General features: G+C 34.5%; 2 protein-coding genes across 3 annotated transcripts in view; both read left to right on the top strand.

Annotated features, from left to right (window-relative positions):
* Nucleotides 1-16,696, top strand: part of LOC123311861 (neprilysin-2-like) — a 36,040-nt gene extending 19,344 nt beyond the window's left edge. Inside the window, exons 7-11 of the mRNA XM_044895965.1 lie at nucleotides 5,253-5,399; nucleotides 5,676-5,916; nucleotides 9,274-9,442; nucleotides 12,575-12,825; nucleotides 16,295-16,696. Coding sequence (XP_044751900.1) covers nucleotides 5,253-5,399; nucleotides 5,676-5,916; nucleotides 9,274-9,442; nucleotides 12,575-12,825; nucleotides 16,295-16,633 — 1,147 coding nt within the window. The 3' untranslated portion in view covers nucleotides 16,634-16,696. The remainder of the gene's footprint in view (nucleotides 1-5,252; nucleotides 5,400-5,675; nucleotides 5,917-9,273; nucleotides 9,443-12,574; nucleotides 12,826-16,294) is intronic.
* A 668-nt stretch (nucleotides 16,697-17,364) lies between these two features.
* On the top strand, nucleotides 17,365-18,977 carry LOC123311148 (heparin sulfate O-sulfotransferase-like). 2 transcript variants are annotated; one of them, XM_044894946.1, is made up of 5 exons: nucleotides 17,365-17,629; nucleotides 17,685-17,973; nucleotides 18,030-18,162; nucleotides 18,222-18,319; nucleotides 18,468-18,977. In XM_044894946.1, exons 1-5 carry the CDS (start codon nucleotides 17,515-17,517, stop codon nucleotides 18,829-18,831), a joined length of 999 nt encoding a protein of 332 aa, XP_044750881.1. In that variant the 5' UTR covers nucleotides 17,365-17,514; the 3' UTR covers nucleotides 18,832-18,977. The 2 variants fall into 2 exon arrangements, with proteins under 2 accessions (XP_044750881.1, XP_044750880.1); XM_044894945.1 differs by having other exon boundaries at nucleotides 17,366-17,629; nucleotides 18,030-18,165.
* The last annotated feature ends 1,002 nt before the right edge of the window (nucleotides 18,978-19,979 follow it).

Raw genomic sequence — 19,979 nt, 5'->3', positions numbered from 1 at the left:
TTCCAAAGCAATATTTTATTGTAGTATATTTGGTCCTATCGCCATATTTTGGTCCAAACAATCTGCCCTTAGCCTATGTCCCAATAGTTATGAATCACCCTGTATAGGGTATTTTCAAAGTTGAGGCTTTTTTTTTGACGGAAGGTAAAACTTATCAAAATAAGTCGTTTAACCAAAAATTGCCTATGTAAAATATCCAAGATGGCTGAGGTACAACCTCTAGAAGTTTGACAAAATTTCATTGAATTTCAAGTACGCGAATGTGGAAGGTGACTCCGGCATAGCAAGAACGAAACAAAACATATGGCTGGACAATGAATGGTTCAGTACCAAGTTCATCGGATTAGATGCATCAGGTCACTTTTGACAGTATCATAATTGTTGTATCGTGCAATTTAAGGTGAAAAAAACGTAGAACATTGAGGAAGTTTCTTGAAAGTGCTTATGTTAGTTATGTTGAAAAAGTGCTATGATAATTCCCCATTTCATGCCATTTTTACGACGATTGTTGTAATGTTCGAAAAGAAGATTGTGATGCCCAATGTGAAAAAATTCGTGCATAATTTAGACGAATTTTATTGGTGAGATTTTGAAGTAATAATAAATTTATTATTGTACCGCTGCCATCATTTCTGCCGTGATCTAAACGTGTTCCCAGACTTCTCAATTCGTCATGCGTCTGTTGTTCGCAAAGCGAATCGGCGTACTGAATTAGGGAAAATATGGGACATATGCTATTGTCTTCGTCTTGGTCACCGTTTCATATTGGGTGGCGCTCTGGGTAAATGTATAGTACCCAGTAGCACTTGCCAATATTGAATAAAGTTCCATCAATTCCAAACGTTCTCCATCGTAGACAAATGCTATGTTGCTCTGATGAGGTCAAATGAGACCGAAACCATGGTCAGCATCTGCTTTTCTTCGATGGAGCGCACTCCATTTGGGGCCTTGACGATGGCAAATTGGCTAGTTCAATTCAGATCGTAACACTTGTTGATATTCAGATCGGCGGGAAGTATGCATCTGAATTTATCCTTATTTTTGAAGTTATATTCTTTTTTTTTCACACTTGTGTCCTAAGTCTCTTTTTCAGTTGGTATCGAAATGAGCCATTTAATAAAATCGGGCAAGTTACTAAAAAATAATGAGAAAAATTTGGCACTCCTAAGGGTGCTGAGTTTCCATTTTCATTACCACGTAAATATCGAACGAGCCAATTCTTTGACGAAACCACATGGTCGAATCAGGAGATAAGTTTTTTCCCTCTGCTTTGCGATAATTCAGCTAACAAACAGTCTAGGGTCGTATTAGGATCTATTTCAGTAATCATTTTCAATTTTTTTTTTAACTTTGTCATTATGAAAGTTTTGTATAGGTGATTTTTAGTGAAACGCTTCATTTTGACGACCAGTCCTACCTTCTGTTGAAACAAAAAGCCTCACCTTCAACAACACCCTGTATAGAGCTCATGAGCTAAGCGTTAATATACTACATGTTTTTGGAAAAAGATTACAATTCTGACAATGGGCACAGGAAAGATGGCAAAACAATACGAATTTTTTCAGGACATCATAGGAGAAGACACATTCATAAAAAAGGTGAACTGAACCGACATAACTGACATTATTGATCCTCACTGGTCACATGCGTGTGGTATGGTAGTTAACGGATTCCTCATTGGAAAACGCCATTTATTGAAGTGAATAGAGTTATGATTTCTAACTCTATAAGCTTTGGGTACGAGTGAATCAAGATTTGTTCTAATCTGCGTTACGGCCGAATGAAATGAAATAGTGGTGTGGGTCACTCTATTCCAACAAAGTCGATAATATGACATATTGGCGGAAGGGGTATAAACTATAAGGGATGTGCGGATATTTAGTGGGATCTGGGATGCTATGCTTCGGCAAAGAGTATCAACTTGATACCAGAGACAATTAAGATCCTTTCTTTATGCTTGATACTCTTCAGCTTCGGGCGAAAGGTACGCAAAGCTGCAAGAACGCTGGGGCTCCATGAGTCCCTGAGATATTCTCCATTTGTTGTACCTCTAGCTGGGGAAGCAGAGGGAGCAGACATTTTCATTTTATGGCCTGTACTTTAGGTTCTTTGTCGGTCGGGAGAAACGAGAAAAATATAAAGAAATATGAATAATGCTTTATTGCGTTTTTTATCGAATTATTATCTTGTGTCATCAATGTTGGATACATATAATATACAGGGTCTCCAGGAATGCATGGATAATCCTCAAACACCTTATAAAGGGGCTTTTGAGTGCTCTGTTGTGAAGAAAATATTTTGAAAGAGTTTGGAGATTGTTATGATATGATAATCAGTTATTGTGACGAAGTTTGCTACGCAGCTCGTTCCATGTGTAGATGGCGACCAGCAAGCACATTTTAAAAGATTGAATGAATGTTCAACTATGTAGTGGCAAAGAGGACAGGGGAAATAAAAATCCTTGATGAGATGCCGACGTTTCGACCTTTATTTCTGGTCTTTTTCAAGGCTATTCATATGGATTATCCCTCATAATATTCTGAGGTGGACATAAAACTGTGTCGTCAATTCTTTTAAAACTCGATATATAGGTCCATTTGTCAATAGATAAAAATATTCAAAATCTTTCATTAGAATTTTAGGGTGTTGAAAGACATTTCCTACAATAAACAACTGAACCAGTTTCAAAAGAATTGACGTTTCGACCTTTATTTCTGGTCTTTTTCAAGGCTATTCATATGGATTATCCCTCATAATATTCTGAGGTGGACATAAAACTGTGTCGTCAATTCTTTTAAAACTCGATATATAGGTCCATTTGTCAATAGATAAAAATATTCAAAATCTTTCATTAGAATTTTAGGGTGTTGAAAGACATTTCCTACAATAAACAACTGAACCAGTTTCAAAAGAATTGACGACACAGTTTTATGTCCACCTCAGAATATTATGAGGGATAATCCATATGAATAGCCTTGAAAAAGACCAGAAATAAAGGTCGAAACGTCGGCATCTCATTAAGGATTTTTATTTCCCCTGTCCTCTTTGTCACTACATAGTTGAATATTTAAAAAGTCAGGACACGAATACCAGTGATGATTGAATGAATGAATATGTTCCTTATCTTAACTTGAAAAATATTGATTCGCGAAACTGCCGAAATAAAAACATAAACGTTAAACGACCCTCTAACGTCAAATATTATTGATTTTCCCACTGGAAACAACTCATTCCCATAGAAAAAAGCATTGGAAGCAGTTCCTCTGAAATGTAAAGGAATATGTTCCCATACTTCAGTTCGAGAATACAGAATTCTAAATTTCCATAGGAAATGTCACTTTTTTCCTATGGGATTGCATTCCTACACATTCGAGAATCGGGCCCCTGTACGGAAATGACTTTTATCTCGAAGGAAGGATTTTTTCATACCACCTTACTATTCTGTATCTGTGTATCACGGTTATAAATGAATTAAATTCATCAGTTTTTTCTTGGATTAATATTCTTTGTGGAATTTACCAATAGATATGTATAAGAACAAATGAAAAATTTTTGTCTTTACTCGGAAAAAATCACCACTTGGATAAAATGTGATGAATATTTCATTTCATAAAAGTTTGAGCTCTCGTCTCGAGATACGAGATGAGAAAAATATGCATGAATGACTGAGTGGCCAACTACTCAAAAAATATGCTTCTCCCATGGAGATTTCAAAATGGTACAATGCATCTTCATAATTCGTGTGAATACGAAGTTATTGCTATATGTGTTTAGGAAGAGTAAATTCTACTCCATAAAGAAATATTAAGAATATGTATATGTATCCAATTATTTCTATTGCTGCAATGTTGTGGTCTCAAGAAAGCAAAATAACAAAGTAATGAAACTTAATTTGAGAGTGTACACATTACTAAAATTATATTAAATGCTCGAAATGTCTGCCCCGCCTGATAGGAAATTTTTTAACAAACCTGTTGTATAGGGTGGGCAAATTTCGATGTTTTAGCACTAACAGTTTTTAAACTAGAGGAGATACACAAAATCTGATACCCCATTCTCGTTCTCTTTTTCTGAGAAACTAACAATAGTGGTAGTTATTTTTGGCCACTTCCTTTTGTTTTCGAGTTATAAGCAAAAATTGGAAAAGTGGCGATATCGAAATTAATTTATATCTCCGCTAATACTGATGATAGAGCTCTAAAACTGAAACATTATACAGGCACTTTTTTACGTAGAATCCAGTGGCGTGCTCGCCTTTTTAACAGGATTTTTAATTACGAAGCTATGACCCAAAGTTATGTTTTTTTAAATGGGAACACTACTTTTCTGTGCAAGTTTTTGAAAGCTTAATTTTTACTGATTTCAAAAATATATAACATCATATGGTTTGTATCAATATAAATAATAGAAAATGGTCAAAAACCTTTTTGCTCAATATTTCTATGGTTTCAACTTTTGATGAGCATAAAAAAATATAGCATCGTATGATTACCACTGCTTCCCTCTATAAGTCCTTTCATTATTATGAAAATTTATGAAATATATCTTGATTCAAATTTTGTGAATATTGGTAACTTTTTACCAATATTCATAGAAAGAATGACATTGCCGGAAGGAGACTGCTTTTGTTATAGGAAACTCTATTTTTCTGTGCTCGTCAAAAGTTGAAACCATAGAAATATTGGGAAAAAGTGGATTTGACCATTTTCTATTATTCATATTGATACAAAACATATGATGTCATATATTTTTGAAATCAATAAAAATCAAGCATTCAAAAAATTGCACAGAAATCTAATGTTTCCATTTAAAAAAACATAACTTTGGGTCATAGCTTCGTAATTAAAAATCCTGCTAAAAAGGCGAGCACACCACTGTATTCTACGTAAAAAAGTGCCTGTATAATGTTTCAATTTTAGAGCTCTATCATCAGTATTAGCGGAGATATAAATTTATTTCGATATCGCCATTTTTCCAATTTTTGCTTATAACTCGAAAACAAAAGAAAGTGGCCAAAAGTCACTACTACTATTGTAAGTTTCTCGAAAAAAGAGAACGAGAATGGGGTATCAGATTTTGTCTATCTCCTCTGGTTTAAAAGCTGTAGTGCTAAAACATCGAAATTTGCCCACCCTGTACACAGCTGTGCAAGTTTTCTTCTAATTCCTGATCGGCACCGAGTATACTTCGTCTTTTAGGCAACCTCAGTACAAAAAACCAAGAATCTCATAAATACACCATCACTTTTTCAGAGCTATTGCCAACTACCTTTTCGTTTATATAGCAGAATATCGCCATTTCAACGATGATATGAGGAAAAGAGCGTTGGAGTTCGAAAAAATTTCTTATGGGGTTGAAGCGGATGTGCCCCAGTGGAGAAAATGTGTATACGGCAACAGGTAAAATGACATAAATTAATCTTCATTGTTATTTCAAACGCTATCATGAAGCTTTCTATCAAATAATTCATGAAATAAAAAATGATTTCAAAGAACCAACCACAAGTTTGATAGGAAAGTGAATTATGTCTAGTAAATCACTAGTGATTTTGGAATAGTTTGATAGAAGTGATATATGAATGTCGTGATGGCCAAGAAAAATATGGGTTATAATTAGTTACTTCAATAGTCGTGGACAAATAAATATTTATGATAATTAACTTCAATATCTTCCAGTTTACATCTTGCTCAGTCAGCTATGTACGTGCGACATTTCATGAAAGGCAAATCGAAAAATTCTGTTCATGAACTGTTAAAAGATATCAAATCAACATTCATGGAAAATTTGAAGAAAAACACATGGATGGATCACAAGACAAAGAAGAGAGCGATACAAAAAGCTGAAGCAATGAGGTCGTACGTTGGGTATCCGGATGAACTGTTAGACGATGAAGAAATCGAAAAATATTACGAAGGGGTAGGTACACCTGACATGGTATTTTCTCTGCTGCAGTGTCATTTTGTGACTATCAAGCGGCACTTGTTAGGAAAATAACTTTATTTTGCTGCTGTGTCATCTGGACAGTAACTCCTAGCTTAATTTATTTTAATTGGATTGGTATAGAAGAGCTTCCTCGGGCCTGGGATGTCCAGATTCCACACCACAGAACTTTTTTTGGGGTCTTTTTGTCTATACAGGTTGATTCACCTGTTAGATTGTAGGAATTGAATAAACATTATTTTTAGACCTTCATGGGAGAAATAATCAAGATTTTGTGATCAAATTTTGCATGTTGGGATTTTCAACTATGTACTTTTTCCTTAAGATATTTTCAGGTTATACCGGAAACAACCAAAAGCTACTTTGTTATTTCAAATGGTACACCCAGTGCAGTTTCAAGTTTCGAATCATAAGATAGCTGACTTGATGGCAATTCTAACAGTGTACCACACCTTCGGTAAAAACTCAACGGTTTATGAGTTATTGGGAAATTTCAATTTCTCCATTACGTAGATATTATTATACCAGTGTCTTTTGGGATAGAAAATTTGTAGGTAAGTTATTTTATTGAAGTTCGTCAAGTTGGACATATCGAATGAAACAAACTTCGGGATTTTCAATTTACAACCTATATTTCTTATTGTTTTAGTCTATTCTATATGAAAAAAGAAGTAGAATTCGATATTACGACTGCATTGAATTCAATGAAAATAATAAATTATTTCTTGGGATTCTTGGAAAATCATCAGCAATTCATGAAAGGTCAAAATTAGTTATCGGAACATAGAATTTTTATTTTTGTCTAAAATATAGGTTGTAATTTGAAAATTTTGAGCTTTGATTAATTCGATTTTCCAAATTGATGATCTTCTTATGAAGACCCGGGAAATTTTCGGTCGAAACAGCAAATAGTGCTGGGTATAACTACTACATCATAGCAGAATTGAAAAATATACAAAATTTGCTGGAAAGAAGACGTCCCAGTCAACCAGAAATGTAACAGTAAGTCGCAGGGAGTACCCAAAAATATCGCATTGAAGCGCTTGTTTGAGAAGTTTCATGGATGTACTTAAGATTTCACATTGAGGACATTAACGTCCGCATATTGTTAAGTTTGCGAATTCCTCAACTTTAGATCCCTAGTGGTTGCATGTAACATCATATCGAGATGTTCCGATGAAGTGAACATAGCTACTATTATGCGACTTCTCTCTGTTGATATTTTTGAAATATTGAATCTGTGATATTTTTAGAACATGAAATGATGTGTTGTGAATGAATTTCGATGAATTCTACCCAGCGACTTCTCTAAGAAAAACTTTCAGTAACTGTCTGAAATGTTCTATTTATCAGCACGTGGTCTCGAGGTTAACTCATAACCTAAATCCCGCTATGCAAAACGTGGTGTGAAGTGTTTCGTTCTGTGACTGCGTTGTGTTGGGAGAATGAACAAACAAAATCTTCATGAATGAATTTTTAGAATAATTTTGTTAACCGAGCTGTTCTATTATTAAATTTCGTTTTAGTGAAGTGTTACTTGACGTTGATTGATTAATAAACGTGCAGTAAAAGGTGAGTAGTTATAACCTATTGAAATAATGACTACATCATGATCACTTCTTGGCCCTCTTATCCTCCCCATTTTTGCACCTTTGTAACGTTCAACTTTCAACATACCTCATATGAATTTAGGTGATAAGTAACATTCACAACCTTCAAAATCAAACTTGGAATTGATTTGAATCATCGAGAGAACTTCAAATTATTATTTAAGATACTGTGCTGGAAAAAATCACCTTCTACTGTTGTTAGATTTTTCATGACACTCAATTTATTACTATCAATACAGCTCTGATTTTTTCTTCTTCAGCTGGACCATGCCGTTCCTGAAGTGGAATGAAGATTTATAACAAGATATATGTTCTTTATTTTATATATTTGGATTTGTATGAAACATATTAATCTTGAATAAAAAGATATCAGTAATTCATATAGTTGTTCAATTTCCCTTTTGAGGATGAGAGCAGAATGCGAAATATATGTAGGTAAGAGTAAAGAGTAAACACAGGGTACAAATGAGGCGTTCAGAGCTGAAGAAGCCCAAGCTACATTTTTTCTGAAATTGAGTTTACGAGTATATAAAATTTTGATTCATTTTCAGGCAGTTCTTACTGTTAATTCAATCTCAGAAAAATTGTAGCTTGGGTCACTTTTCCTCGGAACGCCTCGAATATAGAGTGCAAATTGATTGCCACGATGGTAATTATCAAATTGAATATGAATATAACTTCAATAGAGGATACACTTTGGTAGTTTATTCTGTCAAAATAATCGTTCCAAAAACCTCCAAAATGAGAAGTCGCAAAGTTGCTGTCTAGGGTGCTTTTTTTACACCTACTATGTGATGTACTGGGTAATTACCCGCGATATGCGATGTTGCGGACATTAAGCACTCTCCAGTAAGTACTGGTGGCCTTTTTTTGAATCAACATTGTGAAGTCGCATTTCCACAGTGGTAATTCCCAACAACTTCCCTGTGACTGAAACTGGTTGACTGGGGTCCGCAGTAGAAATATTCGAGAAAGTGTGACGTCCCGTTTTCATAGGAATCTCAATAAATCAAAAACAGTTGACTTATTTTTACCTAAGGTATGGCATAGGTACTGTTAAAATTGTCATCGAAGCAGCTATCTAACTTCACCTTTTATAAAATTCTCTCTGTTGACAGTAATCTCATGATTGAATGAGTAGAGTAACTACTTATTAAAATAAATCTGGATTGAACGGGAAATAAAATAACAAAATTCCCAAAAAGAACATTACCATGAAACCGAAAAGTTCTCAATGTTATAATAAAAAAATTTTTGAACTCAACTTATATAAAATTTCGAATATTTGGTGAACAACACCAGACGCCATTTGAAATAGGTTGAGAATTTATTCGAACCAATTACATTTCTTGAGAAGTTTTTAATTATTATATTTGTTATTACAGTTTATAATATCATATTTAATTATTTGCAAAGGGAAGACCAATTAACAGTCATTCGCCATTAGGTTAAGACCACCTACTACCCATTGGATTTATTCCACTCATTATTTACAACATCCTTCAACATAATACTTATATCTACGTCAAAATAGCATTTTCATGAAGAAATTTAAGAGACGGCCACACCGCCCTAGATTAATCAATTCACGATAAATATTTCGTTTTGAATGAAAAAAAATGTTTCCTGCAAAAGAGGTGTCTTATATGCACCACTGTTCATGTAATTAGCTACTCAATGAATTCTCGTTCATAAAAATATAAGAAAGTTTTTTTTTTTTAAGTTAGTGATCGACGAAGACAGCTTGCTGAAAACTTCTCTTGCGAAGTCAATTTGGTACAGGAATAAATATCTCAGAAAATATTATGAACCATATGAAAAGAATGATTGGAAAGACAAAGCTTTTCCAACAATGGTGAACGCCTTTTATGAACAAACTGACAACAGTATTGGTGAGTGTTGTGAACTTCCACAATTTATTTAAATATAGGTTTCGTTTCATGTTGTCAATGAGTGTCTTATCTGAAACCAATTTCAATATATGTACTACATACAATATCTTTTTGTGGGTGGGTATAAGTTAATCACTGTCATCGAGCTCGTCAAATGTTTAGGATATTGATGTTTTCCCGAAGATGAATATTTTCTGTATCATACTATGTAATAGGTACATATTTTTTCAATAACATAAACTTAAGACAATTATAGAGACGTATTCTGGTTCACCGTGATTCGTGAAGTAAGTTTTTGTCCATGATTGTTAAAAATGCTCGTTTTAATCATTTTGTATTCAGTCTGTATTTCATTTCCAATGAAATCGAAAACTATTTAAACACCATTAATACTTTTCATATTCGGAATTAATTTTTTTATGATTTTTGCTCCCCTATTAATGTCAGGGGGTAGAAAATGCCAAATTCGAAAAATTCGAAAATTCGTTCCGCGAGAAACTTTTTCCGTCTTCTTATTATACCATTGAAATAGTTATTTGTGTAATATGAACGGAAAACTGTCTATTACAGTCGAGCCTGCAAATTGATAGCCGAGGCGCAGCCGAGGATAGCAAGCAGGCGAGACAATATAGACAGTTTTTCCCGAGGTGCATTCTTTCGTCGATCTCACATATCTTTATGAAAGTAAGAAGTTACCCTTTATATGGCCTCATCTAGGGGTCCATAATTGCCATTTTCCTGAGCTCTGGTGAAGTGTTACTGTTATCCATATCGCTATCACTATCCATTCTTGATTTTACTGAACACTAACATTCAAACCACGTACCTGTAGTCCGAGAGCTGGCGACGAAAATCGGCAAGAGTTTTGTAATGGCTCATAATTAAATATGAGCCACAGACCACAGAACATACTCGTGACTTACTTTATGATATAGGCCTAGAGTATTGAATACTCAAAGATATGAGTTAGTGTTTAGTGTTGAGGGTGTAGAGTCATTCGGGGCAACTGTGCGCACTTTTGCCTTTCAAGCCATACCCTGTTTCAATTGTTGAAGCTAGGAAAATTAAAACATATTCATAAGATAGAGAATTTTCTAATCTATAAGAAAACATCAAAAAGCAAACAAACAAAAACGTTTTCTTTCCGCAAAAAAGAATTTAATAGAGAAAGTCGGAGTGCGTTCACATGCCCCGTATTGCGGGTAAGTGTGCGCATCCTCACGGGGTAAGTGAACGCTGTGCTTAGTGAACCACACAATCAAAACAAATTACAAAATAATGTCATCAGAATGTTACAATATTAGAGAAATGCTGTTTATTGTCATTACAGAAGCACCTTTTCACAAGCAGTGCATTATTGTTCGTGCCACAATTCTTGGTGAACACAACACTTGATACATTCCCCTGTTGGTGGCTCTTCATATTTTTCTGAACAAATAGGACAATATTGATCGAGTCTTGACCAAGAAAATCAACAATGTCATAATTTATTCCTCACTGAACTAATGCCCATATAATGAATCTATGCGCACACTTACCCGCGCACACTTTCCCCAGTAAGCCAAAATTTGAATTGACGTTCTTATAGAGTTGAGCAGCTAAGAGAACCTAAAATTTTTTATTATATATTTAGATTAATATGCCCATGATCGAATAAAATATTGTTTAACAATGAGGGACTCGGAACTTGGACCTGGCAGAATTTGCAGAGATGCTGAAAATTAACAAGAAAACTAGTGAATTTGATTGATTGCAAATAAAAAGTGGCACGGCGCACTCCTATGAAAAACTAATATGGCGATTCTGCGCCCTTGCTTCACCCAAATGAACCCCTCTTTCATACATTGCATAGTCGAGATATACGCACTGCGCACACTTACCCACTGCGATCAGTTACCCCGAATGACTCTACATGAGTCAGCACCACTCTCAAGGTCAGGTAGTGGAACATCTGGCGGAGACGCTCTTTGATTTATGTAAAAGCTGTATTCGGGTTCGGCTTTTGGACGGTCCGAGAATTGTTCTAGGACTGCGCAAAACTGTTGCGCCCTAGTATAAAATCCTCTGCGCAGTTCTAGAACCATCCTCGGACCGTCCAAAAGCCGAACCCGAATATAGCTAACATTACAATATCCGTATTTTGGGTGACTGCTGACTGCCTCTGTTCATTTGATATGTAGTCTGACTATTTTATTCTCAAATAATGATGATATGATATTTGAGCAATTAATGCATTTTTAGCCATTACAAATCTCTTGTAGAGTATGTTGTAGTTTTATATACCTACACCAGAGACAAACTCTGCCTACACCAAAGCGCGTCGCCGTTAGGTGTTCCACTCCTGACCTTGAGAGTGGGTACTGACTAATGTACACCCTCAATACTAAATCATATTTAATTATGAGCCATTACAAAACTCTTGCCGATTTTCGTTGCCAGCTCTCGGACTACTATTCACTGGGTAAAATCTAGCCGATTTCGTAAAGAATTAATTTGACAACATCAAATATGACAGTTATTGTTACAGGCACTTATGTTTTCATCAAATTCTGTATTCACAAAATTCATTCATGGATAAAATGGTACCTAGCTAATTTCGTGAACGTTAAACAGTGCTATTACTGCTATTTTTAAGAGGTCGGCGGAAAAGTACTCTCCTTCAAAAATAGTTGACTTTTCGTCCGGAAATTAGTAGGTACCTACGTAAAATGTCATTTTTTGTTCAGGTCGACGAAAAAATGAATTTTTGATAGCTTTATTCATTTTCAGTGGATATGAAAATTTGGTAAAATTCCATTTTTAACATATCATGAAAACCAAGCAAAATTTGTGCCATTTAAAGACAGAACAGATTTTTACGCAGTGTTTTCCGCACTTTATTAATTTCTATTCGGATTTTTTTGATCTTATATTATTATATCGAGTGATATCAGGATATCCTGCGAAATATCGGCTGAACATTTGCCTTATTAACGGTGATTTGGGAGTTTGTAGTTTTTTTCAATAAATCACCATAATACTACACACCTATGTGGATAGTAACCAACCAGAAGCTCGTCATAAGATGGGAATTCATAATTCATATTCTGCTGCAGTTCTCCAATTCTGAATCTATTTGATTTTTGTTTTCAGTTATACCTTCAGGAATATTACACCAACCGTTTTTCGACTATGATAGACCTCAATATTTGAATTATGGATCGATTGGTTTCGTCATCGGTCACGAAATCATCCATGGCTTTGATGATCAAGGAAGGCAATACGACAAATTCGGAAATCTGGTAGATTGGTGGGAACCATCTTCAAACAAGAGTTTCCAGGAGAAAGCCGACTGTATGATTCAACAGTACGCCAATTACACGAACGAAAAAATAAATATGTCTGTGAGTAAACATTTGTGTTGTTTCTCATTGAATAGAGTTAGTTCTCAAATATTCAAGGGGGTGCAAAATATTATTTTAGGCTTATGTTTTCCGACAGGATTGTAGCGCAATCACGAAATACAATTGTTGACCACTTTTTTTTTAAATATACATATTATTATGATCATCACGACTTGTCTAAAATCGGCTCCTGTTGTATTTATTTACGTATAGTTACCATAGTTGACTGTTGAATTTTGAGCCGAACATGGTATAAAAAGAGGTCCAAATTAATTACTGTAGTGTTTTTCGGTCCACCTAAGATGTCTAAAACTCTGGTGTATTCACTGATTCGATTTTGTTTTTAATTGCGTGGGGATATGGGATCAGTTTCGTTTTTCCCACTGTAGGTAGCGCTGTTTAGAATTTGACAGAGCATTGTCATTTGATATTTGAAAATAATTTGAATACTTTCCTATGAGTCCTACGACGTACGAATATTGTTGTATTTATAAGCGATTATTGGTGTGTGAAAATGTATTAGTTTCGAGAAAGGGGTGTAGAACATTCATTATTCAACATGTCGTTCGGCTTTCTGTATGGACAATCAAGAGCTACAGCTAAGAATTCGGTAATGTTGGAATTTGAAGCAGAACCAAATCAGATGAACGAACATTCGGGACCGATATAGCTAAGTTTTATGGAAACTTCAGCAATATTTCAAAGAAACTGTATTGGAAATACGTAATGTCAATTGTGAGCATGTATTGAGAATCAGAAATACATAAATCTATTCGAGTCTGTTACTTCAAATATTCTTCCTGAGTAGATATAGTGAAAATTACCTTTCCGTCTACTGAATATATCGGGTATTTGAGCAATCAACTTTGTTTTATTAAAATCATATTGAATTACCGCCTCACGAATTCAAGTTGTCAAACGGAAATTATCTTGAAGAAGAACAGTAAATACTCCTTCAAAGTTCAAAGCCTTATTCGATAGTGTTGAAATATTCACAGATTTGTTTTTACAACGAAAATTGAACTGTAAAGCCCAAATATTCCTTAACAGCTGACAAAATGGGCCAGTTCATATTTTGCACTCGTTGATCGATATTCGATATCAACGCAAAACAAAATAAAACGAGAGAGTATCATTGGACTTCCTTTGGTAGAACAAGGATAGAACGAAGCAAATGACATGGTGGCGCCGCCACGAAACTGATCCCATATCCCCGATTTTCTGAAATGTTGATGCTAGCAAAAAGTGACAAGTGCACACACCAGTGTTTTAGACATCTTAGGTCCACCCATCCGCAAGCACTGTAGCCTGTAGCTTCTGAAGGAAAGTTGCTAGGGCGAGAACTTTCTGAGTTGATGAAGGGTATGTCCGCTTGAGATAGAAGGCAAACAATGGTCGGTGGTTTCGATTATATTTAAAATAAACCAATCCAATAGAATTGAAACATAGTGGGTAGTTGTAAAGTATCCACTGAAAAATTTCTTGGAAATTAAAATACAACAAAATTCAAAAAATTCTCGAACATCCCAGAAAATGCTGCGTATCTGGAATATCGGTCTATGTTTTATGGGCTACTTTTTCATGGAACTTCATAGATGCTGTTTTTTGATATGTGTTGATTTTTGAGAGTTATAGGGTCTTTTATGTCTCTTATGATATTTTCAAGATGAAAATTGTCTTTAATAGATATTTTACCCTTAGTGGACAGCGAATTTGGGATGCACTGTATATACTCGAGCGTGTCAGATTAAGATATAAGTGATTAATTACATGTTGAAAGGAAGATATACATTCTCTTGATCTGAGAATTTAAGCGTATCTTCCTAGGCTTCAAATGATTTTCGCATTTATTATAAAAGTTGTAGAGCATAACATTTTCTACAAATTTTGTCAGCAGCAATTTTTTCTACGTTTAAATGTTTTTGAGATACTTATACCGATATACGGATTCTATATACAGGCGAGTGTACCTACCACTAGTACCACTTGTTGTCCGGTAGGCAGATGTCATGCTCGCCGCGTCTGTAGAACCTTCGTTTTTGACGATTATTTGAAGTTGATGTTTGAGAATTAATTATGATTACTCTGCATATTCCAAAGTTGAAATTTTTTTTTATGTGCAGGAGCAGGAGTAGCCATCAACTTGTCTACTCGAAAAAAAACCGTCTGTTTCGCTGGCGTTACTATAGTTTCTTCATTAATTACTATTCAAAACAACTCAATAATTTCATTTTTTCGCCATTACCTCGTGAAGGGTGCTTCTAAGGTATAAAGTGATCTGAAGAAACTCATCATAGTTTGAGCTTGCCATTCCATTTTTGAGGTCAAATGCAGGCAGGGTGTTACATTTAAAAAAGTGTAACATTGATCTATTATAAGAAATGGATCACGCCTTCATGGTAAGGCAGGTAAATAATAATCAAATTAATTCAGATGCATAACATCCGCAGATAATGAAATCAACGAATGTTACGATCTAAATCGAACTAACAAACTACCATCGCTCGAAGTATTACCAGAAATTTCATTTCGTCGACAAAGAGTAGATGCTGACCATGGTTTCGGTCTTATTTGACCTCGTCAGAGCAACAAAACTCATTCGTCAACAAAATGCTATGAATTGCCGGCGATGGTAGTTTGTTAGTTCGATTTAGATCGTAACATTCGTTGATTTCATTATCTGCGGATGTTATGCATCTGAATTAATTTGATTATTATTTACCTGCCTTACTATGAAGGCGTGATCCATTTCTTAGTTTCCATGTACGCGACAGATCGGTTACTGTCATGATCCGAACCTTTCCGCGCTTTTTCCCTTGCTTAATTATCGTAATATACGATATCTGCAATATGGGAATAAAGCATATGGATGCATACTGCAATCTTCGCTCTGAGAATTAGGAAATTGAATTGGGTTGGTTCCCGTTTCTATGTCAGATGTCGGTACGATGTATTTATACACCATACCCGCTACTGATATGGAATAAAAGGAGCCGGCAATTCATAGCATTTTGTTGACGAATGAGTTTTGTTGCTCTGACGAGGTCAAATAAGACCGAAACCATGGTCAGCATCTACTCTTTGTCGACGAAATGAAATTTCTGGTAATACTTCGAGCGATGGTAGTTTGTTAGTTCGATTTAGATCGTAACATTCGTTGATTTCATTATCTGCGGATGTTATGCATCTGAATTAATTTGATTATTGATCTATATCTTTGTTTTCGAACACCCTCTATATATGACAATAGTTTTGAATTGTGCTTTTGAACACCCTACACACACCATAAGAAAAGATTTTCAAAATATCTTTATTTACTCCCTCAAAATGAGCGCGGCGTCTGGGATGGGCCACGCGATATTATATTATTATGAGCGGTGGAGACTCATCACAGTGCCAACATTTCAATGATTATTTTCATCAAAATATCGATAAATTTTGATGTACATGAAGGTAATTTCTTTTTCAGCTCAACGGTATCAATACTCAGGGGGAGAATATAGCCGACAACGGTGGAATAAAAATTGCATATGCGGCTTATCAAAAATGGTTAACGCGTAACAAACCTGAACTTCAGTTACCCGGATTGAAATATACACCTCAGCAGCTATTTTGGATCTCTGCAGCAAATGTTTGGTGCTCTAAAACAAGACCTGAGTTCGAAAAACTGATGATAATGAATGATTATCACTCCCCCAACTACTATAGGATCATTATACCTTTCTCGAACTCTGGAAACTTCGCGAGAGATTTCAGTTGCCCACTTGGTAGTAGGATGAATCCAAAGTATAAATGTCGCCTATGGTGATAAAAAATATATTAAACAGAAAATAACATGTAACATTTTTTGAATAAATTTCTCTTTCAATTCAAGTATTCTGAGTATATTATTATAACCTCAGGTGTGGCTTTTTTTTAACAGAAGATAGAAGTCATCGAAATAAGTCATTTCACTTATTTATTTTGTGAATAATTCAGGCGAATTGTATTGGGAGTTCTTGAACTAATATTCTATTTTTTTACACTTGTGTGTTAAGTCTTTTTCTGTCAGTTGGTATCGGAACGGAACCATAATCTACTAGAACAATCGGATGACGATCTTTTCGCTCGAAATAGTTCTCTCTATGGAATGTCCTATCTTTTTTATTCATATCTTTCCTACGCCCATTTCTTCCACAATATCATTTTTGTCAATTATTTCCACTTTATAACCCTCAGATTAGATCTTTGCTGTATTCATTTAACCATTATATTTAGGAAAAATAAATATTGCAAGACTTGTGAGAGTCACTGTAAACAAAACAACCTACATCCAGGGTCTGCAAGTTTCGCACACCAACTGTCTGTTGCTATATTGCCACTGGAAGTCTGTTACAGATTACAGATTTTATATACAGTTTCTAAATATAAAGTCACTGTACTGTCCCAGAGATATCTCTGTACTGTCCTCGAAGAAAAATAGCCATGAATGGACAGAAAAAGAAGATTCATAGAAGTAGAGATCTATGAAACCAATAAATATAACCTATAATCTAACATGAACTAAGATTTTTGATATATCAGCGAATTCAAATTATTTTGAATGGAAGGAAATGTTCAGAAATCTATATCATTATTTGAAAATGTCCCCACAATATCAGATATGTCCCATTTTTCTCTTCATTCAATAACTATTTCGCCTTAAATGCAATGTTACTTCCAAAGAACGGACTCTTCGGTTTGTTTCTGCTTCTAGTTATAAGTACTCTAATAATAATATATCAGATTCAGATCTTAAAACTGCAGGAAAAAATATATAGTTTAGGTAAAATTTTTTTGTCATATTCTATAATTTTGGTTTATATATTCCATTATTACAGAAACAAATCAAAAAGATTATTCAGCATTGGTAACGAGACAAATCTCTGAGGAAGATGATATTGTTGTTATATATAATAGGGTTCCGAAGACTGCTTCTACCAGTTTTGTTGGGGTAGCATATGATATATGTAAGAAAAATCATTTTCATGTTCTTCATGTTAATGTATCTGCTAATAGTCATGTGCTGTCTCTCAATAATCAGCTTGAATTAGCCAGAAATATAACATTCTGGAATGTTATGAAGCCAGCATTGTATCATGGGCATTTTGCTTATTTTGATTTTTCAAAGTAAGGGATAATCTTTCAATAAAACTTTGAAGGCATATAAATTCATTCTCTTTTAGATTTCATGTTCCAAAACCATACTTCATAAATATTATACGACGGCCTCTAGATAGATTCATATCATATTATTATTTTGTTCGATATGGTGACAATTATAGACCATATTTGATAAGGAAAAAACATGGAAATACAGTGGTCAGTTGAGAAAGATCAACTACATATCTTGAAGTTTTAATTTATCTTGATTTTAGTCATTTGATGAATGTGTTGCTAAAAAATTACCAGAATGTGACCCTAATAATTTATGGCTTCAAGTACCATTTTTCTGTGGGCATGCAGCAAACTGCAGGTGGGTATTCTGTTACATTTTTTCCAGAAAAAAGATATACTAAATGTCTTTCTTGGAATCGGTTGTGTTTCCTTTACTCAGATATAACATATAATTGAATTGGTTGGACGATGAACCTTCATGGATTATTCTTTCAACAATGTTACAGGAAACCTGGTAACAAATGGGCACTTGCCGAGGCAAAAAAAAATATTGTCGCGCACTATCTATTAGTTGGTGTAACAGAAGAACTTCAAGACTTCATCTCTATATTAGAATTAACAGTTCCGAGGTTGTTTAGAGGTGCTCTGGAGCATTATTTGAATAGTAACAAATCACATTTGAGGAAAACCGTGCAGAAGGATGTTCCTTCTGAAGAAACTGTGAAGAAAATTAAAGAGAGTCCTGTTTGGCAAATGGAAAATGAACTCTATGAGTTCGTATTAGAATATTTCCATTTTGTAAAGAAGCACACATTGAAAGACAGGAGCCAAAAAGTATTCTATGAAAAAATAAGGCCAAAATATGTTTGAATGTGAGGTAATATCTCATTGTACTGAGAAAGAAAATGAATATTTTTTTAATTAACCCTTTCAGGCACTTATATAACTCCTGAACTTTATGTAGTTTTACTGTTTGTTGTCTATTTATATTATTAAAATATGTTTGTGACTGGTTACTCAGTTTTTTATTTCTGTTAACGATTTCTACATAAATATTTTTGATATGAAACAGAGTGTCCAAGTCCAACTGGAAGTGACCTTATAGTTTACAGGGAAATATATATTGGATCTCTTTGAAATTTTGTACACAAAGATATAGTATATAAAAGATGAACCTTCCCTTGTAATATACATACATAGTTACAATCAATTACTTCCGCTTATACCGGAAAAGGATAACGACTCGCTTATTTCAAATGGAACCCTGTATGATCCCTGTATATGGGATACAGTTTCAAGTGTATTATCAAATTATTCGTTTGTTTCATGTAGCATTCCCTGTAGCACACCCTTCTTAAACTATAGACCAAAGATTTTAGAGTTAGCTCTATAATCTTTGCTATGTAGTCATATACAGGGTGTCCGTGCCATGGGGCAGCGGTCGATTATTCTAATTCTATTAACTTAGCAAATAAAACTTTCCTCTTTTCAAGTAGAGCATCACGTAAAATTATTTAGAACTGTACAAAGTGTTTTGTTTCTTCTGCACAGCTATCAACTTCGTTATTTTAAATGGAACACCCTATATATTTTTACATTTTTGAATTCCTTGTTAAATTTGAATATAAGTTTGATAAGACAGCTATGTCCGAATTCCCAACGGTTTTCGAGAAATTTGATTTTTTATTAATATTTTGACAGTTTGAAGTACTTACTGAAAGGAATATAGCTCCGTCCCTATTCTATGTAATTTTTTCAAATTTCGAGTGGAGGACTGGATAGATAATCAGTCATGATTTTGGCGACGTTTCGGAACCAGTTGTTCCTTTATTTCTCATTGAAAGAAATGAACGTATATTTCGAAACTAGGTAGATTCTAAAATCTAATAAATATGCAGGGTATATATTTGAAAAGAGCTAGTTGAACTCATAAATCCTTGCAAATATTTAAAAAAAAAACGTTCAATGGCATAATGTCTTTGTACAGAATTTCAAAACAGATCCAACGTATATTACCC

Source organism: Coccinella septempunctata, chromosome 4 (assembly GCF_907165205.1).
Source record: "Coccinella septempunctata chromosome 4, icCocSept1.1, whole genome shotgun sequence".
Classification (NCBI taxonomy): domain Eukaryota; kingdom Metazoa; phylum Arthropoda; class Insecta; order Coleoptera; family Coccinellidae; genus Coccinella; species Coccinella septempunctata.
The sequence above is the reverse complement of the archived record's forward strand: the minus strand, read 5'-3'. Positions and strand labels throughout refer to the sequence as shown.

Bases quoted from the DNA above. Each gene is read 5' to 3' on its own strand.
- LOC123311148 (XM_044894945.1), top strand. From the start codon at position 17,515: ATGTTACTTCCAAAGAACGGACTCTTCGGTTTGTTTCTGCTTCTAGTT. The intron at 18,166-18,221 runs GTCAGTTGAGAA...TCTTGATTTTAG, and splicing joins AAAAACATGGAAATACAGTG to TCATTTGATGAATGTGTTGC. The intron at 18,320-18,467 runs GTGGGTATTCTG...ACAATGTTACAG, and splicing joins GGGCATGCAGCAAACTGCAG to GAAACCTGGTAACAAATGGG.